Raw genomic sequence first — 16,468 nt, 5'->3', positions numbered from 1 at the left:
TCTATACCGTTTAGCTGAATTCCTTTTCTTTATTCGTATTTGGCTCTCATTAACTCTGATGATAAGATCCCAACAAATCCCTGTTTAAAATGCCTGAAATAATAACAAAAAAAAGAGGGAAGAGAAAGACAAAAAGGACACAGTAACAAAAGCAGTTTTTAAATAAATGTGTATATTAAATAGACTTAATGTGTGCAGTGACGCTGATTAGGAGATTTTCAAAATTGGCCATGAGCTGAACAAAAGGCATGTAATTGATGTTTTAATAACTTTACCACATTAGATGAAGCTGCATGGCAATTAGGACATTCATTACAGTGAGAAAACATAAACTAAATACAAATTACAAGCTTACATGCTCTTGTAGCAAACCAGACGTAAATCATCTGTTTTATGAATCTATAAATTCCTTCCGTTTTACCACTTTGTTTGTTCATATGTAATTGATAAGCACTTAATTGAGATATTTCCAAAGGCATAAATCTGCAGTCCGCAGCCTGCCACACAAACAACAAACACAGTGTTATATGATGTTTATTCAACATCTAAACTAGTTCATTTATGTCATCATGCATCAGGCCTGAGCAGGACGGAGCTGTCAAGTAGGAGCACATGCATGTAAAGTCTCTGTGAATCCTTTGTGTGTATGTGCATATATGTGGAGGAGACCATAAACTATAGACACCGGAGATAAAAAGCCTATTAACTCATACAATATTCTCCCATCATACATTTCCCTCACACGCTCCCTGCAGGCAGAGAGAAATGACCACCACAAACCTGTCTTTTTGAAAGATGCTCAAATAAGGAACTTGAAAGGAGCCCATTTTCAATCTCCTCATGAACATTAACTCACCCATGAGTCACAAGAGCTACATCAAATGCTGAAACTATCGCACATATCACCTATCTAAATTAATGTCCTCATGTGGAAATACGGCAAAACACATGAAGGTGAACTGCGGAGATTCAGCTTCATTAAAGATGCTTCCGGAGAGAGGGAGACGCAAACACAAGTCATTGAAAATACAGTAAGAGGCCTTTAATTGTGCACCCCAGGGCTACTGAAGGCGCCCAAGCACAGATAATCAGATATGTTGCCTCTTAATGAAAACACATCAAACATATCAGTGTATCTATGTCAAGGTTTTATAGGGTCCACCATCTTGAGGCTTCCTTTACAACTACCAAATGCCTAGTGTCCCATGGGCTATAGTAGATATGCTGTATATAACTGATCTAAAGGTTACATTAAATTGATAATGTGGAGAGTTGCTCTACAGTAAGTTTACCAACATATCTCAGAGTTACAAGCCAGTGAAAACATGTCAAGAATTCAGTCCCGAACATCATCGCTGAAGCAATGCTTCAGTTGCACTCTCTGTCTCAATCGCGTTCCCCTGAGCTATCCCCTGCTCCCGTGCTACCCCCCCTGCCCTTCTCTTGCAGTGTTATTGTTTTTCTCCGTGTCTCCTCCCAGTCAGTGGGCCTTGACAGCTTGTCTCAATAACAGTGATTCCTCGAGCACTGAGCTGCGTTTGGCTGATGGTGCACCGGAAGGTAAAAAAGCTGCACAGAGCTTCACCTAGCAAAGACTCCCACCACCAGGCAATGACAAATTTTATTCACTCATTTAACCTTTATTGATACAGCGTGGTCCAATGACAGCAGATCAATCTCTCTAGCATGGGTGCTGCTCTGTGTGCACAGGACTATAAAAAAAGACTCCAACATTTGGACAAACTTTAACAAGTATATGACTGCAAATGAAGCATGAGGATAAAACGGAGAAAGGGTTTAAAAGGGCATCAAACCAGCATTAAATCAAATTTTGAATTAGCGATAGATAGATTAACCCTTCCATGCATGAATCATGGCAAACTCTGTCTAGATTTTTTCCTAATGGAGCTCCACGTAAATTCAATCAGGAAGACTTTCTTTGAGCTACATCCATTCACAATTCTCTCTATCTATCCCACTCCCACAGATTCCATCAATCAGCTGACTATGGGTGTTCCCTCTCCTTAGCAAATGAAACTTTGCCACGATCTCCTTCAGCCATTCATGTTGCCACTGCCAAAATTTAAATCTGTTATCCTCTCCTCTAATGTCAGCTGTCGTTTTAGACAGCACTGTTGCACCCTCCGCCTCCAGTCACCTTATACAGAGCCCAGGACGAGCTCATCAAAAGCCAACTCCTCTTCAAATCAAGATCCTCAGCTCCCTCTTCATCTCATCAACACCACCAGTGTCTAGACTCCATAGGGTGGGTTCCCTAAACTACTACGTTTTTACCACCCTCCTGGAATAGATGACATCGCGATGGGGTCTAATTGCCAAGGACTGCTCACATTTCTCATACTGACATGCACATGTAATGATAACGGGTCCAACCTGCCCCATTTGTTTATGTACCATGAGGTAGTGTAAGCTATCTTGGAGCAGATAGGGGCATACAACAGATCTGTGATCTGTCTGTAGACCAATAACAAGAAAAACATACATGCATATTTAGATAAAAACATTGTTTTTTTGTGGAAACATTTCTCAGTCACACATATGATAGGTTATAGTTGGAAATGCCATGCCCACCCTATTAACTTCAACAGAAGTGGCACCAAACTCTGACACCAATTAAAACTTTGAATGCTGTCACTGACTAATGACCCTTCCTTCTTTTATAGCTTCCTTGTCAGCTGACAGGAAGTAAACATGGACCAAAGCTGTTGCCTAGCACTGCAATTCAGTGAAAACGGTCTCTAGCCAGCGACACATGATGGGGTTGACTGCAAGGGTTTCCAACTATGGCAGGATTCGTAAGAGATACACAGTGTCATCTTGGTTTTGAGAGATTTGTGATGCACTTACATTGTTGGCCAGCAGGTGGCAGTATATGAGATGATGCCCAATGCTCAACCATAGCATCAAACCCATGCTTATAAAAGAAAATGGCTTTTGAATAGCTGTCTACTGTAGTGACCAAAATGTGTGAAAGGGATAATAACATATATATATATATATATATACACATGAACAAATATGGCCGTTAATGTACAGTTTTTTGTCTTTGTATTAACATGTGGATCAAGATTAGCTGAAAATTGTCATCTGCTCCAGCGCCTAATTGGCTACTTGCAGGTAAAAAAAATAAGGGTCTGAATAAGGTAAAAATATTAGATTGTAATTTATGGCTAAGGCCATAATTAAATTAGATGCAGTTGGCCACTGTTAAAAAAAATGGAGGAAAGAAAAAAACAATAATAAAAAAGTCTGTTGTTTACATCTTTTTGTAATCACAAATACTGTGATTAGACATCTGTTCAGCCTTAAGGCTTCTTTTCTTTATGGCCAAGGGAGTGTGTAGCCAGTGCATCTGATAATGTGTCTGGTTGTGGGTCTTAAGTTAACTGGTAGGCTTGGAATAAATTCGAAGTCTAATGTAACTCCAAGTAAACTACACATTTTTGAAACTTTTAATGAAATGCTGGATCAGGATAGTGCCGAAATTGAAAACTCTAGTAACCCTGGTGTAACTGTGCACCCTAACAGTACTGTGCTACACAAAGAGAATAGGTGGTGATGCAAGACAGGGTGTTGGGAAAAAAACAATACAATTGGAAACCACTCACCAGAGATGATAGAGAAAACTGTTCAGTTCCATTACAGTAGAGAAAACAGCACAGGCAGAGGCAGAGAGCGAAGAATATATGTGCGTGCTCCATGTATGTGAGTGGGAGGGTGTTCATGTCAGAGCATAAGAAAAATCTGGGCTTGTGAATTCGGGAGCATAAGAGAAAGAGGTTCAATCACCATACATTTACATAATAAGAGGCTAGTGTTTTTAATACCTCTTCCAATTTTTCATTTTATATTACCTCTGTGCAATACATAGCCTTACAGTTCCTCCCCAGCAGTTGACATTTGAGAATAAAAATAAAATACAACACAGGCGCAGGCTACAGTGTTGGAAGATGGCAATGGCTTCTGGCACACACTGAAAGTTTAGGGGTCCTGTACAACGCAGTCTATAAAAACTGTTTTCTCTTTATCTCTCTCCGTTTGTTCTTGCCTGGTCAACGTCCCTCAGAGGGCTGGCTTGCATCTGCCAGCGGAAACAATGCTTTCAAGGCTGACTTCATTAGATGGACGCCCAGGAGAAAAGCTTTTAAGGCTGCTTTAAAGGAAATGTGTCAAGCAACCTGGCATATGGTGTGTATGTGTTTGTGTGAGTGGGTTGGGGTGTGGGGTGTGGAGGTGCATGGGCTAAGGTGTCATGTTTAGTTTCATCAACCAGGCGCTACATTTCAGACATCATGTACTGTGCAATCCAGGGCACTTTTAGTAACAGTGCAGAAGGAGAGCTGGTTACACAGGTAAAGGATGGTGGCATTAGGCTGAAAGAAAGACAGCGTTCACTGCTGTCTCTCTGGAAATGAGGGGTGAAAAAATCTTGCTACAATCACCTACAAAATTTGGACTCTCAAATGGTTGTAATTACAAACCAACATCACAATGGCTGGTATTGTTTTCCCTTTGTGAGTCTGTGTGTGTGTCATCACAGCATACTGTGGTCCTGGTGATACCTATTGTAGTAGGAACTACCACAGAAGCCATTTTGATTATCCTTCTTTGCTCTGTGTTTATATATCTGTCTGTATTTGGACAGTTTTGTCAATGTGATTGCAACGCAACTGTGCAGGATGCAGTGATAAAACTTTACACATGTGTAGCTGAGAGCAAAATGAGCATCAATATGGGTGTGGTGCCAGAAATAGGGGGGCAGAAAGTAGCAAAGGGGCCATTGTCCCTCCACTTTACGCCCCTGGTCCACATTAATTCTAAGCTGCAGCTTCCTGGCGCTATTGCCTGCTGTCTGAAGTTCGCAAATCTCCGTTGCCAGCCTCAGAGCTATGTAGCTGGCTTCCAGGCTTCGGGAGGCTTTGCAGCACTTTTGTATAAACACGTTGCTCTCATGCAGATGCGCTCTCAAGCACCAAAATTTGGTACAGTAGATCTTGCGTGAAATGGTGCTCACTAGTACAGGCCTAACTTTGTTGGTACCCTTGGACGTTTGGTACGTAACTCTAGCCTGGATATTCACTTGCTACACAGGATTTTCTGCGATATTGGCCGTTGCCCACAAAGGCTTGTCAGTGTCAGACCATCTGATAGATTTCAAGATCGCGGGCTATATAACCAAAACAACTAGTTATAAAATGCTTAACGGCTCTGTAGAGCTGAGGGCAACTAGCATGGCATTGACCAAACAATTTGCAAAGGCAAATTAGTCTGGAACCTCTCAATATCAACAGTTGTAAAGCAAAAAGTCAAAATACCTCTGGACACAGCTGGTTAGACCCACAACCAATCAGAACAATGAAACATGTTACGTAGCATTGTGCAACGGAAATTTTGAAAAGCCTACAGGATGTGGAGACGAGCTGTGATGGTGTAGCATCTGATCTCATCGGATCAGAATTGAAAAAAATGATCTAACCTTCCTTAAGCTAGGTTTATGCTTACCACCATATCCCCAATGCGATTGTCTCGTATTTTGTATTGAGCAAGAAGGCTCTGTAAGTTTTCAGTCATCTTCTGAAACATGCCCAGTATTGGCTGGGTGGAAATCTGTCTGAACAGGAGGGGGACCAGACACATCTGCCAGAGAAATTAAAAAATGAGCTTGTAAATTCATCTGGTTGCCAGGCAAGAGGAAAACTGGAGAGCTGGGTGATAATTCTCTTTGGATTTGTCACTATGAAAGCCATCTTTTACATATACTTAGTCATCTGATCTATGCGAGAATACAAATACAGTGGTTCCAGCAGCTTTAACTACATTTACTGTGAGAAATCGGTATAAAAAAATATATGAAAAGTTTTGTCACCTACTGTTTCCAAGATCAAGGGTGAACCTTAAATCTAAACACAGCTGGTGAAGTCTTTACAGTGCTTGAAAAAATTCTGCATTGATGTAAATAGACTACAGTCAATACCAATTTTAATAAAATGTGTCATTAGTAAACTATAAACTTATGACAAAATGTAGTATTACAACTTAAATACAGCATTTTAAAATTGTTTGTCTTCAATTATTAGTTAAGGGGAGAGCAGCAGGTCCTCTTTCGGCCACTGAGGGCGCTATAACTCCTGAAACTTGCTCATACTTATGAGCCTAAGCAGCTTGCGCTCACGCTCCAAGCACCAATACTCTATCCTCCTCCTCTTGTACTGTGTTGGCAGTCTGTATAAGAGACAAACTGGTCATCCAAACACACATGTTGCCATATTTCATGTTCGCTGTGCTGTGTGACAAGTTCACTGAAACATGCTCATGATCCTTTGCATCCAGTCCATATTCAGGAGACCAACCTCTGCCAAGTGCAACATGTCTGTGTGCGCAAACAGGGTTTGTCAGTAGAGCGGGATGAGACAGATGTGAGCTGGGTCTGGACAAATGTATTCTTTTTCTTCAGAGAGAGGAAGGCTTAGTGGGGTTGACTGCAGGGGATGGTTGCCCCACATCCCACCAGCGCCGTGTGGGGAGGCAGAGGTGGGGCGAGACATGTTTGGGATGGAGTGAGGGGGATGAGGAGGAGGGTTGTCAGAAACAGATGTGGCCCCCCTCCCATCCTCTTGCCTAAATAAGTCATGCTCCAGATCCTTTTATCTACACATGCTAACAGGTACTAGTGAGCTCCCCAAGGAGAGATGTAGAGAGAAAAAGATGGAGAGGAATAAAAAAAAAAACAGAGACAAAGCGCGAGCTGTGCCCAGCACTGCTGCAAAAGGCTTAAGTGGGCTTTTCTCTAGCCATGGTGTAATTCTGATCAAACCCTGCAGCTCTGATTCACTCTTTCTTATTCACACTCACACAGAAAGAGAGAAAGAACAGGAAGGTGATGAAATTGATTAAAAAACAGGTTAAGTGGAGATGTCTGCGCACTCATTCAAACTATTATGAAAGATGGAGGATAAGGAGCAGCGGCAAACTGGAGTCAGAATTTTGACGGCAGATTCCAGAGATTTAAAGGATGTGTTATTTGCCTCGATCGAACACAGAGAAAGGAGCACATTCTTTGACGTGCAACCCTGCACTCAGCATAGAGCTATAGGCTCCAATCATAAGATACTGTACTGTATGCCCTAAACAAAGACGCGACCACACGTAGACCACCATACACAGCAATTAAACTTTTACGCAGCATTTGCATAATTCACACTTGATCCAACATAATCTCTCACAAAAAAAAATAAAGCACAAACAAATAACATTCTCGCGCACATACCCGACACACACGCTTACGCACACTAACGCTATGTGAACAGGAGTCACTGAGTGTGAAATGGATGCGGCCCCCCAGCCCTGGTGCCATCAGCCTTAGCCAGCTGGCGGTGGTCCCAGCTCTTCCCCTCCATGCCACTGCCTCCCCAAAACCCTGCACGCTTTGATATCAGCCAGCCCCTGGCTACCCAGACATCTGGAAGTTATTATTCAACAGAGCACGCCACAAAGCGCCATTTCCATAATGAAACATCACATTTTGTTTCAGCGCCCTGCTTTCTGCTCCTGCTCGTGCTGCATACATGTTTGTTCCAATGTGTAGCGTATTTCTGACCTCTGGCCCCGTCTCGCTCTCTAATTGTTCGTCTGTTTGTTCGTGGCTCCTGAGGATCTTCATATTAGTTGACTCACAGGAAATTGAAGCAGAATAGCCAGTCATTTGACCTTTTAACACATTGTTGTTTAATACTGAAGCTCACACCATACCAACCAGTGAGTCATTCGAAGCTGCCTAAACTACAAAAGTGTGAGAACGAAGGCCAACCTATTCCGAGCCAGAACAACATACTCATCCTTACACCCACTCCCACTGATAGATCCTTTGTTGGCCAATGTCCCACTCCGCCTCTCTATTTGTCTCTATGATTCTATTACTGACTTTTTGCTATCTTTTCTTCTTTTCTGGCCGTGCACACTACAAAGACAAATCCAGCTGAACGCTTCTGGTTTTAAATAGTTTCAAGTGCTAGCTCCGAAAATCTGAATACTCAAAAAGTTAAACTATCGGAAAAGTCAGACACATTCAATCATTCAAACTACCCTCGCTGGCATCAGAGGAGCATTGCATTGATTTTATTTTCATCTTTTGCTTACACACACATCTGAAGTTCACAGCTGGGTTATGATTAAGTCAAGACTCAAAGTGACGGCAGTACATGGATTCTGAAGTCCGTCTAAAATGTTGTGAAAATCTCTGTGTTTACATATCTGACTTATGTGTGTGAGAGGGTTTGGATGTGTATCTGGCTAAGCGCTGCAATAAAGTAACAACCTGTAAAGGGACTCTGCTGTCTTCTGGCCAAGTGTAACTAGGATGCAACTACCCATCACCCTTAACTGGAATGGTTCAATTTAGTCCCTAAATTTGCATCTTAAATTTCTACTGTGGTTTTCATTCAATCCATCAGAGCATAAATGTTTTTTAATGATATACTGACTGGCAACTAGGGCTGCATGATATGCAAAAGAGAAAGTCATATTGCAATTATTTTGACAGATACTACAATTGTGATATGAGTTGTGGATATTGCACTTAGCAATATTGTGATTATAGTATAATTATAATAATAATATAATATTTCAATTCATTGTGCAGCCCTTCTGGCAACATTGGATAAATTTGGTATTTCTGCAAAGACACAGGCAGCAAAAACAAACTATAAAAAAACTCTGAAAACTCTGTGAAGTTGAGATGGCAAACAGTTGCCTATTTACTCTTCCACCACATAAAGAGAAACATTAGCATGCTTTTGGAGTCGTGTTTGTGTTCACTCTTGTTTTTGCTCTGCTTTTTGGTATCTGGCTCTTTAGCTGCTAAATGCTCCACTATGGCACTACTACCATGTTCATCAGCTAGTAGCTAATTTTGTCTGATTGCTGGTGCTGGACAGGTAGTGTGTAATGGGTTTTTAGTATAAACTGTATGAAGATAAAGGCCACCGTGACGTCACCCACTGGTTATGGACTCCCGCTTTTTCGACAACCTCTCTTTAAAAAAACATGTCAATCAAATCACCAGTACTGCCTTCTTCCACCTGAAAAACATAGCTCGTTTCTGCCCATCACTATCCCCCACTGCTGCTGAAACTCTTATCCATGCCTTTATCAGATTCAGAATTGACGACTGTAACAGCAAGATTTATAGTACACCATCCAAACTCCTAAATAAACTCCAATACATCCACAATTCTGCTGCCCATCTGCTCACCCATTCCCGCTCCTGCAATCACATCACCCCTGTCCTTCAGAACCTCCACTGGCTTCCTGTCCCACAACGCATCCAATTTTAAGTCCTTCACCTCACTTACAAAGCCCTCCATAACCAGGGCCCCTCCGACCTCACTGACCTGCTCTACCGCCATACTCCTTCTTGAAGTCTTCGCCCCTCTGATGCCAACCTCCTGACTCAACCACTCAGAACCAAGCACCAAACCTGGGGTATTTTATTGTAGTCTATTACATGATCATTTTTAACTAATGTAAAGTGTCTTTGAGTACCATGAAAAGTGCTCTTTAAATAAAATGTATTACTATTATTACCAATATTGTATTTCTGAAACCAGAAGTGTCCATATTTGGATGAGAGGATGGAGCTGTGGAGAAGCTGAGCAGACAGCCTGTCATTCAAAGCGGCTTGCCCCTAATTATGCACAGTTTTAAGCCTTGATAAAATTTAAACGGATGAGTTATATAAAGATTCATCCCCAAACCATTTTTTGCACCAGACTGTAAACATGCATCATTATTTCCGCTGTAAACTTGGGCATTTTAATTTGGGTGTCTATGGGGACTGATTTGCATTTGGAGCCAGACTCAGGTGGTCACTTGAGGAACATTCAAGTTAGTTGTATTTTTTATTTTTCTGCTTGGATTTTAGAGCTTTGATGCTAAAACAGCTGCCAAAATTGGGGGGAACTGCCAAGTTAGGTGATAATTCTCTGTGGGCTTGTGACTAAAAGCGACCCCCTTCATGTTACAATAATTTTATCCGTTATTAAAAACACATTAATTATAGCTATTCCAAGCATATTTTTTTTTAAAATGCCATCAATTATTTTCACTCAGTGTTTTTAATTGCAGCAAAATGTTTGTGTGTTTCTAAGTCACAGCTGGTTCACAGTTTGCCTACCAAGACTTGTTCGATCTTTGTCAGTCATTAAGTCTCCTAAGTGATACATCCATCTCAGCTAGATTTGATCTCATCAGGAACTGGCTGGCCCACCTCCTGCACAAGATGTCTAGAATTGTGCTGTTAGTGAACACAGGCCCCTAATCATGTGTGTTGTTGTTGTTACCTAATCTGATCAACATGTGCTGATATTGACTGTCAGATCTGGCGCTGTGGTTCTGTCGTCATGGGGGCGGTTGAGCCTAGGATGCTCAGTCCTCGTCTGACCTATGACAGCTTTTAAATAGAAGAGGAAGAGTCCAGGACCCCTGGGGTATCCAAGGCACAGGATGTTTTCCAATAACAGCTTATGGCTGGGGGGAATCATACTCTCCCCCTGTGGCAGTGTGATTCTATCACTTTCAACCATGTGCTACTGCTACTTCTTTCTGCTCCAGTCTTGCTCCCTCCCTCTCTCTCTCTAAAACCCCAAGGAGTTTTGACCTGATTCCTGACTGTTGCTATCACCAGACCACTGAAAAAAAAATGTCAGGAAGAAGAAACTCTGGGATGATAATTGGAATTTGAAGCGTAATATTTGTGTGTCTGTGCTCGTGCTCGGTAAAGAGTAAAAACTCACCTCATTTTCATCTTGTTGAGGTGATGGTGGGTCAATTAGGGCCAGTTGGACCACGGTCTCCCAAACATGTGTGTGTGGACCACTTGCTGTCAGTTTAAACTGGACTGGTTCATCCAGGCTGGCTCCCTCACCCTGGGCAAAGATGGAGCCATCTGTTCGCACGCTGAAGATAGGGTCGCTGCTCTGGAAAACCACGGCTTCATTCCCCATGCAGTCATCGAACTTCACTGTGGACAGGAGAATAGAGAAGATTTAATATACTATTCATTAAAGCAGTTGATTTCTGTGACAGCTAAGTAATGAATTAGACACAAGTGTGTTTTGGCATGTGGCACATAGGTGCTGACACAGCAGTTCTTACTCACAGACATGCAAACACACACACACGCCCACACACATTCAGTATAGGAAGTAGTGACCACTTTGAGAGATTGTACTATATCATTGTGCCTGGTTTGACACTTGTGCATCTCACCATTAGTCTCCATTAGTTATAGGCCAAACCATCACACGGATGAGACCCTGAGGATTGCTCTCTCCAGCTGCATGTGAAGAAAACCTGCCACATGATGGTGTGGTGTGCTGTTATTGTACAAGGGCTGAATAATTGGCCTTAATAGAGCTTGAATTTGTTTGTAAGCGGACCGAGCAGAACGTGCAGTAATTAACAGCTACAATTTCAGAGACTTGGTTGTAATTCCAATAAAAATTGGCTGCTTTTTAAAGAAACACCAAACACAAAAGGGAAACTAAAAGATACATTCAGGCAGTAACCTGCAGAAGCACAATATTCAAATTGTCAGTCTCATTTGCATATGGTACATTTATATCCCCCAAAAGACATAAACTGTACTGTTCTGTCAGGAAATATTGATTCCACTGGTGTTGTGGCATTTTAACGGTACTATGCTTTTTTTTTTTTCTTGACTGACAAATACTATGCTTTTAAGCTTTTAATCTGAAGGCCAAATCGCTCTATTTCTAGTCTTTCCCCAGTTATCTCTGGCAGCTCGACTCAGCTCTCAGCCGTGAGGTCATCTGCCTTCACCATGATTGCCGCACAGGCCGTCCCGTCCTCCTCTTTCTACATTTTATGTTTACTCTAAGATGAGATAAACTGAAGACATATATGAAAAAAAAAGACAAACACTCATTGCAGTACTTGACATGTCACATCACCATCTCCCTGCAAAATATATTCATTGGATTCAGGAGGATTTGAACCATTTCTATTCTGAGACCTGACCAGGTTCATTCAAACTGTCTTCCCCCCAAAAAGTGCCATGTAGGTTGTCCATGCAAGCAGCTTATTATGATCCCAAATTACCTTTAGTATTAGGTGGTGACATCTGGTGGCTGTAGTAACTATAACGGGAGCAAAAGAGGAAGTCAGGGGCCGTATTCACAAGGAGAGTTGCTCCTAAGAAAATTCTTAGAATTATGACGTTTTATGAGAGTTTCCCCTTATAAAGTTATTCACGAAGCATCTCAGACCTTAAAAGAGCTCCTAAGGTGAAAAACTGGATCAGGAAGGACTTTTAAGAGGCTTAAGAGTTTCTAAAGCTGAGGAGGAAATGGTGGAAACACAATAAGAGATTAGAGAAATATTCTCCAACCACAGAATGATAGTGAGTAAATGAAAGGCCACAGATTAGATTTTGCATGGATCTCATTGGGGATACGCACGCATTTTCCACCTAATGCAATAACATTATAACGCCAGCAATAAAATGATCACTGTAGTAAAAATATCTGGAAAAAATGGTAAAATGCAAGAGTGCAGCAGTGATGATTTGAGTCTGTCTCAACCTTCCATCAGCAGAGTGATCACACTAACAATGACAACACTTTCACAGTCAGCAGTTCATCTCATTTCCACTGGGTGTCCACACCTTGAAGGCTCACAAAGGGGCTGGTCTGTGACAACCAATCACATCTGTTAAAAGAATGCATCATACCTAGCAATGGGGTCAACCACTCCTCCCTTTCTGTCCCTTCCTTGCTCTGAGAACTTTCCTAAATCACACCTAGGCTAGGACTTCTAAAAATTTTTAGCCCAAGTTAGGAGCTCTCAGAATGTTTGTGAATACGGCCCCAGATGACTTAGTATAAAGAGTGACAAAGTCTGCATAGGGAGGAGGTCAGAATAGGTGGATGAGTCAAACATACACAGGACTTTGTCAGTGTTGACTTATCTTACTTACTAACGTAACGCACTTGCGTCACATACTAATTTTGACCCAAAGCAGGACTTTCATCTAAACCTAACCAAACTGTTTTACAATGTTAACCACGTGACCATTTCACAATGTGCACCTGTTGCTGGTTCTCTCCAACGGTCATATGGTGTGGAAGTCATTGGCAAGCAACCTATTCTGTTGTTTAGGTAGGAGTTGAGGATGTATTGGCTTCAGTGATGTTTCGCCCATTTGCTTTAAATCAAATTGCTGCTATCCATTTTCCATTTCTCTAACCATTCTGTTGTTTTCATGTCAGCATACAGCCTGAATGTATTTAAGGAAACGTCAAACCTGCTTGAGATGGGTGTCAAGGGTGTAGTTGAAAGTGACTGATATGAACAGCGTGTCTGTTTATCTTGATTCACAATTCCGCTCTTTTCTCAGACAGTACGTTCTCACACCTAATGTCCCAAATCCACTTTTGTCCTCCTCTTGGCTCAATGTTTTTGTATAACAAGATATAAAACTTCAAACCAGAGATTTAACCTACATACCACTGATATAGACCACTACACAAAAACGTTTTGCATTTTTACAGTCACATTAATCCAGTCAGTGCTAATAATGACACTGCAGGGAATTGTTTTCCTGCACTCAGAGGGCATGGCTTATATGCAAGTTTCTCCACAACAGGCTCATTCAGCTGGCAGCCTGAAGGCCAACGCTGGATCAAGGATCAAGCCAGACCGGATCCCAATCAGTTCTGTTTACAATAAATAACATTAAAATCTGAAGAAGAAAAAAAAAACGTGAATAATGGATATTTTGCTACATTAAATCCTTCAAACCAGCAGTTCAATTGACCTAATTACCTCTGAACCGAACAACTCGGCAGCAGGATTGAAAGGCCTGATTTCTTGAATGCTGTCAAAATAAAACCATTTGATTTGGTCCTTGAATGTATCATGTGTGTCGAACACCTCTGTCAGGAAACATAATCAAATCTAAGTTTAAAATAGAAATCGCTTTATTCCTCTTATCTCATTTAAACATCTGGCCAAAAATAAACCACTTGTACTGACCAGATTTTGTAAAAAGAAACATTTAGTTCTGCGCTCCTCAACACAACTGGGAAGCCATGAATGACTCAGCTGAGGCCATCAGTCGTGACAAAAAAATCTGTGAAATCTCGACTGAACTGAAGGCTGTTTACACAGAGAAGAGGAAAAGAGAGGTTGATATAGACGTTGTAAAAAATAAAGATGGTAAGTAAAAAGTAAAAGCTTGGACATCTGAAGGGAGCTCAGAATAGAGCCGCTGCTCCTTCGCTTCGAAGGGGGTCAGTTGAGGTGGTTCGGGCAACTGATCAGGATGCCTCCTGGGTGCCTCCCACTGGAGGTGTTTCGGGCACGTCCCACTGGTAGGAGGCCCCGGGGCAGACCCAGAACATGCTGGAGGGATTACATATCTCGACTGGCCTGGGAACACCTTGGGGTCCCTCAGAAGGAGCTGGAAAGCGTTGCTGGGGAGAGGGACGTCTGGAGTGCTTTGCTATGCCTGCTGCCCCCGCGACCCAGCCAAGGATAAGTGGATGAAAATGGATGAATGGATGGATGAAAAAGTAAGCTGCATTGTTGCAAAATAAAAGTTCTGAAAACGTGGTGGCGTGTTGTGTCAAGGGTACATACATAATGAGAATAACAGCACAGGGAAATGTTCGACCTTAGGGCCCTTACCTTCCTGAAAATGTGGCCCTCCAAACAACATAGCTGAAGAGCTCTGCTATACAGAATATAGTCAAGGCCATTTTATTTAAAGCAGCAAAAATCCCAAATTCACCTCAATTTGTACAGCATATGACAGCGGATAATAAAAAACTCCCTCCCAAAAAAGTATGTGTATGTCTCTGACTGAGCATTTCAAATTAAAAATGTGCATATTTATTTATACCATTTAAACATTTTGTCCGTTTGTGTGAACGACAAAGGCTGTTTTAATTAATGCCTAACAAAGGCGCACACACACTCACACCATATATAGCGCCATACAAAACAGGGCTCTGATTGGATTGAAAGAAATAATAGTTATACTCAAACAGAAAATGAAATGACCCAAAACAACATTTTGTATGAGCGGGGGCTGAATGAAACCCAAGCTTAAATCATCAGAGCATCCTTGCACTATACACAAAGTATTGATTGGAATCTGTGGCTAATATGCGGCAAATGAGCTTAAAATATAAAAAACGTCCTCATAAACCTCCCTGAGAACTGAACATTATGTACAATACAATAAGTAGGGGATACGATATTCCAGGAACAACACGGTACACAGACAGAGAAGTAATCAAAGGGAGGTCAAGGCAGGAGAGAAAATCTCTGGAGTTCTGTGTTCTCCGGTGTAGACACTTTTTCTATCAAATTAAGACAGTACCAGCTCAGCATGGAGCTTTCTGCAATGTCAGTGCACTCCTGTGTTTGATCGCTTATGAGACTTTTATTCAGTATATGAGAAGATGAATCACAAACAAGTGTGGCCTTTACTGACCTCCTATCCCCATCTCCTTCTTTCCTAACGGCACCCCACAGCCTTTCCTAGCTTGCTCTCGGGGATTACCATGTCTAGACGGCACATCGTAGGAAACCCTGAGCTGAAGGCCGTAACTCTCCCCTGTATCTTCTCTTCCTCTCTACCCACATCTCACCGACAGCTGAAACCGGCTTCCATTACAGAAAGTAAACTGTGAGTAAATCCGCCTTTTTGTCCTGTCTGGCCCTAAATATGCCTGTGATCATGTCAGTACCCTTCTCTCTAAGGCCAGATGTCCAGACAGCCACTCAGAGCTGAGTCAGAGGGGACAGCTCTTCAACAACAGAGTGAAGCAGGTGCTGCACAAGTGTCCTGGTCTAGACAGGAGGAGACAGGACGTAAGAGATGGATTACATCAACCCAAGAGGCAGAAAAGCCTCCGCTGTTTATCCAATTGTTTCTGTCTTTGTGTAGCTCAACACTTCTACCCCAAACAAACCTCTAAAAAAGCCTGCTTGCTGTTTTCTGTTTGTCTCATTCTCCATCCTTTTTGTCTAATCCCGTCTCATTTCTTTTACCATTATTTTTGGAGATTCTCAAAGATTAGATTTAGAAGGTGGTGGGGAGGGGGGAGACAATAACAAACACACCAGTTGGCAAACATGTGTCCGTGCAAATAGAGTTTTGGAAGGCTGCCTGATTATAATAACAATAGGAAAGTCAAAAAATCAAACTCAAAGCATGCTCTATTTTATTTCTAAGTCCTTGACGTCGTATCTGTGAGACAGTCAAACACAGCGAAAAAACACAAGCAGCAGGTGGTCTGTTGTCCCTTCTTTCACTGTCCTCCAATTATTGTCTCGCCTCTCTCTAAACTAGGCACGTAGCCACCAGTGTAGCAGTGTTGCGCTCACGGCTTGTAGAGGCCTGTAGACTGACGCTGAACAC

At 41.9% G+C, this 16,468-nt stretch overlaps 1 protein-coding gene across 1 annotated transcript in view; it reads right to left on the bottom strand.

Annotated features, from left to right (window-relative positions):
• Window positions 1-16,468, bottom strand: part of LOC117258412 (cadherin-4-like) — a 340,223-nt gene that overhangs the window by 106,821 nt on the left and 216,934 nt on the right. The window contains exon 4 of the mRNA XM_033629314.2: window positions 10,812-11,038. Within this exon, the coding sequence (XP_033485205.2) occupies window positions 10,812-11,038 (227 nt within the window). The remainder of the gene's footprint in view (window positions 1-10,811; window positions 11,039-16,468) is intronic.

Source organism: Epinephelus lanceolatus, chromosome 8 (genome assembly GCF_041903045.1).
Source record: "Epinephelus lanceolatus isolate andai-2023 chromosome 8, ASM4190304v1, whole genome shotgun sequence".
NCBI lineage: Eukaryota > Metazoa > Chordata > Actinopteri > Perciformes > Serranidae > Epinephelus > Epinephelus lanceolatus.
This window is presented reverse-complemented; position numbering and strand designations above follow the sequence as displayed.